Raw genomic sequence first — 6172 nt, forward strand, 5'->3', positions numbered from 1 at the left:
AGTCACTCGTATCGGATTTAATCTGGGACATCTGCAGGTTTACATTCTGTAGTGTGTCCTCTAAACTCTGAACCTGCATCATGAGAACAACCTTACACTGTGACCCAAATCCTTGTGGTCTCACCTATAGCATGTCCAGGGATGATGAACGAGCTAGGACAAGATAACACCTAGGTCCCTTCTGTTTCTACTTATTACATCCAGTTCTCTACAGTAGCTCTGTGGAAACCCAGTATATTATGTATACTTACAGGATGTTAAGTGATATTTATGACGATGATGAACTATGCCTGGAGCAGGTATTGCTGATATATTACCAAGTGATACCTTACAGAACCAATGAGGACCAACTGGCATCACAAAAGATGGTTTTACCTAATTTTATAGAAATTGTAAAAATTTCTGTAACAATTTTAGCCTGTGGTGTTGGTTTGTAAAGGACATCTTAGTTAAAAATAAGAAGATATACTGGTAGAAACCTAGGCTACCATGTTAACATCTCAGTTAAAAAATTAAATTGGTAAAAGAAATGTTGATAGAGATCTTTATAATAGGGCATGCACCTGCCTTAGAAATTCCATTTCTAAATGTGGAACAAGCAGTCCTTTTTACACATTATTCTCAAGCTTTTATAAGTAAGTAACCTCATAATGATAATGAAATTTGAGGGAAATATTCAAATTATTTCACTACACTGTAAGTCTGTATCAACTATTAGTCAAACTGAATCACTCTGAGTCCTTTTAGGCCACTCCATTCTTTCCACTGGGGATTCTACTGGAAGACAGAGGAACACATTAACTGTGAGGATGAAGCAAGAACTGTCCACTCACCTTTTCCCTCGAAGCCGCTAGCTGCAACTTTAAGCTTTCACTCTGCTGTTCCCAAGACTTCTGTTCTTGCTTCATAGTAGCCATTCTGCGCTCTAAAAGGCTTGATTTTGCCAACTGTTTCAGGGAAAGACAAGAGGTAACAGGGCAGCTTTGCAAACATATCTAGTCTCAATTTATATGCCTCCACTTACACTGAAAAGATCAAGTACCATTTATTTTTCAGGGGGAGCAGAGCAAGGCAAAAGAAAGAAGTTTTCTCAACTGACTCCCTTTCTACCTTTAATTTTGAGGAGTCTCTTCTCTTTGGGGATTTCCATTTTCCTTTCTCACTGCCTCATATTTTGCGGGTTAGAGATGGAAGACTGGGAGGCAATTAGAAATCTCAAGAGTGTACCGTAAAAGAAAAATACAGAGTCCCTAGTAAGGCAGGTGGGACAAAAGCAGTGTTTTGGATTTGCTAGGGAAAACACAATAAAAAAAAAGGGTCGATGTACTAGATCTCATATTATTCAATGCCACACTATATTATCTATGCAATATATAAGTACATAGTGATATCTTTAAATAATATTATGGATGAAGTAGCATGGCTACATATTAAAATGAGACAAACTTTCTATTACTGTATTTAATGATGTGGTTGTTAGACAACTACTTTAAGCTCCAGCTAAAATCATGGCCTGGGGAGGTCTAAGGTCACATGATACCAGCTGAAACGCTGTGCCAGGAGCCTCCGGAACCATTAGGCCTGCGTGCCAAGGGCATAGAGATATGCTCATTACGGCGCACACTGTACAATGATGGCAAAAAGTCATCTTCTTTTTAATACCTTATCAACGCAGCTATTTAGTTCTTCGCTTAGAGCTTCCTTTTCTTTCAGCAGTTTTTCATTGTAGCTTAGAACACTAGAAATTTTTTGCTGGAAGTCAGAGAGATCGGGACATCTGAGCAGCTGGAAGAGATAAACAAATGAGCCCTCCCCTCACATCTCATGCCGACATTTATAAAAAGGTTTTTATAAACAGGGCATTTTCAGGGCTGCTGCTATTTCCCTATCTGTGGATATTTCAGAGGACACATAAACTCTTGGGGACTATAATTAACATTAACAAAATGTTCCCTGCTAGTTTCTCTCCATTCTCCAGTGCACTGTGGAAATGCCTGCTCAGATAGACTCAACCAGACAGACATTGATAAATAATGGTCCTAGCTTTCTGTTTTACTTTCAGGGTAAAATAAATAACATACTGACATCCTGTCATCAATTTAACTCGTGAACATATAGCACAATACATTTTCCTCATGCTTTCTTAACTAAGTAAATCATTTTCAAAAATCTCAGTCAAGATTATAGAATTGGTACGAACCAAGTACAATGTATTAGCACAAGAGCCCTAACCGATTTGGCTCAGTGGATAGAGTGTCGGCCTGCGGACTCAAGGGTCCCAGGTTCGATTCCGGTCAAGGGCATGTACCTTGGTTGCAGGCACATACCCAGTAGGGAGTGTGCAGGAGGCAGCTGATCGATGTTTCTCTCTCATCGATGTTTCTAACTTTCTATCCCTCTCCCTTCCTCTCTGTAAAAAATCAATAAAATATATTTTAAAAAAAAAAGAACAAGTTGAAAGACAACACATTATGTTTTAGCTCGTTCCATATACCCTTCCCTTTGGAAGATGCCCAAATCCACTTGCTTAGTAAAATGTTGCTGTGTGGACCCATTGGCTTCCTCCTCTCCACTTTACGGAATCAGGAAAACCAAAGACTTTTTTGTTTCTTTTCAGCATCAGCCTTAGCACTACTGACATTTTGGGCCAGATAGTTCTTTGTTGTGGGGTCTGCTCTGTGCACTGTAGGGTGGTTAACAGCATGCCTGGCTTTACCAATTAGATTCCAGTAGCACCCTCCCCCTTCCCCACACATCAGTTATGAAAACCAAAAAATACCCCCAGACATCGCTAAACTTCCCAGGTTGGGGGAGCAATCTCCCCTCCCCCAACCACTGCTTTAAAGAGACGGGTTTCGTACACTTCTTAACTCTTTTCCACAGTTCATGCATTTTTCATTTCCTTCCACTTCACTTGGCTTTCCAGTTTTCAATTCTTTATTTTCATTATGATTTTATAGCCATCTTTCTACTTCCTACCTTCTTTTCCATTTAGCTTTAGGAATAGTATGACCAAATAGCCTTTGAGGGTTGACCTTGGGCCTTCAACTGGCAACAAATCCAGCATACCTTACAAATCTAAACAAGTCAGAAGGATGTAGGAAAATGTATTTTAAAGTGCCCGGGCACTGGTTTAATGAAGGGCCTCTCTCCTTTGTTCACCGCCTTGCCTCCCCAGGCCTGGACCCTCACAAAGCCTGCTGGGTGTCTATGAACAGCCTTGTGACTTCTGCTGATGCCATTCATGTTTCTTTTCAGTGCAACAGATAACAAAAGTGTTTTGTGAATGAGGAGTCATTATGTCCCATAGAGCAGCCCATGCTTTCTAGGTCCAAGCTGTATGGCTGACACCATTCCGCAATGTGATCCGAAAGAGTGCAACACAACAGCTTCCTGCCAAAGGGAGACGGGGCTCACTGTTTTTCCAGAGCACAATTTATGTCAATGCCCCTGTAAAACATATGCAATAAAGAAGTGCGGAATGATGTCCTCATCAAGCTGTCTTACTCCCAGCTCTGCCCCTCTTCTGATCTCTAGCTTAGCACAGTCACAAAGCACACATTTCCCCTGCTACGGATTTGGAACCCATCATTACCACCATCTTAGAGGCTGAACAACAGGCCGACTTTCAAAGGTAAAGGAGAAAAGTGTGCCCCGGTTAATTTTGGATGAAGTTGGTAAGAAGAGCTTTGGAATACTTATCCACCAGAGAAGGACCCTGCAAGTTTTAACTTCTGCAATGTCTATGTGGACTGACAGCTTCTGTTATGGCAGAAGAGAGATGCTTTGCACAGTAGCATCTGACTTGACAAGGTTCTGTGAAAGTCCCCATTAGGTACGGTACTGTCCTAGGCAGGATGAGGGACACAAATTCCCTGAGGGTCTTATAATTCTATTAGGAAATCTAGACTGACAGGAGTCACTGAGAGGTCAACATGAACAGAACACTCAGTGGTAGGGACACCATTATGCTCATAAAATGAACAGATACAAGAGAGAATCTTATAATCTAAGGATGTCATAATGTTAAAGTAATCCATTTATGAAGCAAATTAAATAAAATGGGATGATGAAATTCTCCTATTATAAATTAGTTTTGCTCAAGCAGGAAGATTCCTGTACTCACTGAAAATTTCAGAATCTATAATAAAAGCGTAATATGCAAATCAACCGAACAATTAGCAGAACGACTGTCCAGATGACCTTCCAGATGACCATGCTATGACATGCACTGGCGCCAGGCCAGCCCAGGTGGGTGCGATGCAATTGGTCGAGGGCCCCACATCGCCCCACGATCGCCCTGTAGAGGGAGGCCCAGGCCACCCTCTGTGGGGCAATCGATGTGGGGGCTCTGCAGCCAATCGCCCCAAAGAGGGAGGCCCAGGCCACCGGCCGGTGGGGTGATCGATGGGGGGTAAGGGAGCTCCACGATCGCCCCAAAGAGGGAGGCCAAGGCCACTGGCCAGCAACGCTGTGGTGGGTGTGCGGGGCAGGCCAGTGACCGCTCCGCAGAGGGAGGCCCAGGCCAGCCAAGCAATTGCACCCCACGCCTGTCGCCCACAGAGGGAGGCGACCGGTGGCGGGGGAGGGGAGGCAGTGCCGCACAGATGGCAAGCAGTGGCAGCGGCGGGGGTGGGGCCAGCTGCTGGCAGTTGGGGGAAGGAAAGCTCCAATAGGACCTGATCGCCGGCCAGGCCTCAGGACCATACCTGAGGGGTCCCGGATTGAGAGAGGGCGGAGGCCAGGCTGAGGGACACCCCACAACCCCCCACCCCACGCCCCCTGCACGAATTTCATGCACCGGGCCTCTAGTAAAGAATAAAACAGGACAATGTCCAGGATATAACTTTAAGGTAAACTCTCTTTTATACTTAAAATTAAGTCTTTGAAACTTCGAAATAGGCTCTGATAGCCAGATTCATAAGGGAGACTGCATCCCTGATAATCCTCTAGAAGTTACCCTTATGCCTGAGATGCTTCACACTTGCTGTGAGGAAAGGATAAGAAGGACCAGCTTTGCCTGTGTCTCATGAATCTGGGTGGAGGGTTATTAAAGTTACAAGGAAAAAGTTACCTTCTTTGTAGACAAACTTATATTACTTTTTCATCTGGTTTGGAGCAAGTAGAACATCAACTTTCTTAAACTAAAGTGGTTGTGATCATTTATAGCAACAGAATTTCAGTCTACGACACATATAAGTTGCAAAAGAGGACTAGAGATTTAACAATAAAAGCCCTTATAAATAGACTTGTATTGCAAGTCTTCAGCTTTGCTGAGCAATAAGCTAGTTGACAGGATCCAGTCAAAAGGACATTTGGTGGCTGACAAAGCCAGGCCATCAGGCACATACGGTCCTACAAGAGGTTCCCCGGACCTCTCCTAAGCAGCACAGTCTTACCTGCTTCATTTTCTCCAGTTGGTCTTTGAGAAGGAGGTTTTCCTGTTCCACAATATGCGTCTGCATTTTAACTTCAGAGAGTTCTGCCTCCAAAGAAGACACCAAAGCGGAGGACTAAGAAAAAAATTAAAAAGTTAGGTAACAGACATATTCATTTAGCCTGAGGAAACTTACTAGGGCCACAAAAGGCAGCATTAAGGACACACTCGTGCAGAGGTCCTCAAACTTTGTAAACAGGGGGCCAGTTCACTGTCCCTCAGACATTCCACACATGCGCACTGCGGGCCCGGGACGAGTCGGCTGCTAAGGACAGGCAGCAGCGGCAAAAAACCCGGCGGGCCGGATAAATGTTTTCGGCGGGCCGCATGTGGCCCACGGGCCGTATTTGAAGACCCCTGCACTAGTACAATTTCAATGACACATGTTTTTTGGTTTTTTTTTTGCTATTCTTTTTTAATTTTTAATTTTGTTTTATTGCTTAAAATATTACAAAGCGTATTACATATGTCTCCTCCCCCCACTCCCCTTGACATTCTCCCGGCCTCCCCTACCCCCCAGTGTCTTGTGTCCATTTGTTATTCTTATGCATGCACACAAGTCCTTTGGTTGCTCTCTTGGTTTTGTTTTTAAATAAGGGAAAGTTTGCTCAGAAAGTTTCAGAGGTAGTAGAAGGACCCTTGGTGCTTAGGAGAAAGAGGGAGCAAAATATGCCTCTTGAGGGACAAAAGAGGAGAGGCACAGATGTGCTCCAGAAAAGAGAGGGAGGGAGGGCG

The 6172-nt window shown here is 43.8% G+C and overlaps 1 protein-coding gene across 5 annotated transcripts in view; it reads right to left on the reverse strand.

The window, feature by feature from the left end:
- Positions 1-6172, reverse strand: part of NIN (ninein) — an 88599-nt gene that overhangs the window by 15624 nt on the left and 66803 nt on the right. For all 5 annotated transcript variants that reach the window (XM_006773770.2, XM_006773769.2, XM_006773775.2 and 2 more), the window contains 4 exons: positions 5400-5513; positions 1663-1785; positions 834-947; positions 1-73 (listed from right to left, as the gene is read on the reverse strand). The exon at positions 1-73 is cut by the window's left edge and continues 92 nt beyond it. In XM_006773770.2, coding sequence (XP_006773833.1) covers positions 1-73; positions 834-947; positions 1663-1785; positions 5400-5513 — 424 coding nt within the window. The remainder of the gene's footprint in view (positions 74-833; positions 948-1662; positions 1786-5399; positions 5514-6172) is intronic.

Source organism: Myotis davidii, unplaced genomic scaffold (assembly GCF_000327345.1).
Source record: "Myotis davidii unplaced genomic scaffold, ASM32734v1 scaffold847, whole genome shotgun sequence".
Classification (NCBI taxonomy): Eukaryota; Metazoa; Chordata; class Mammalia; order Chiroptera; family Vespertilionidae; genus Myotis; species Myotis davidii.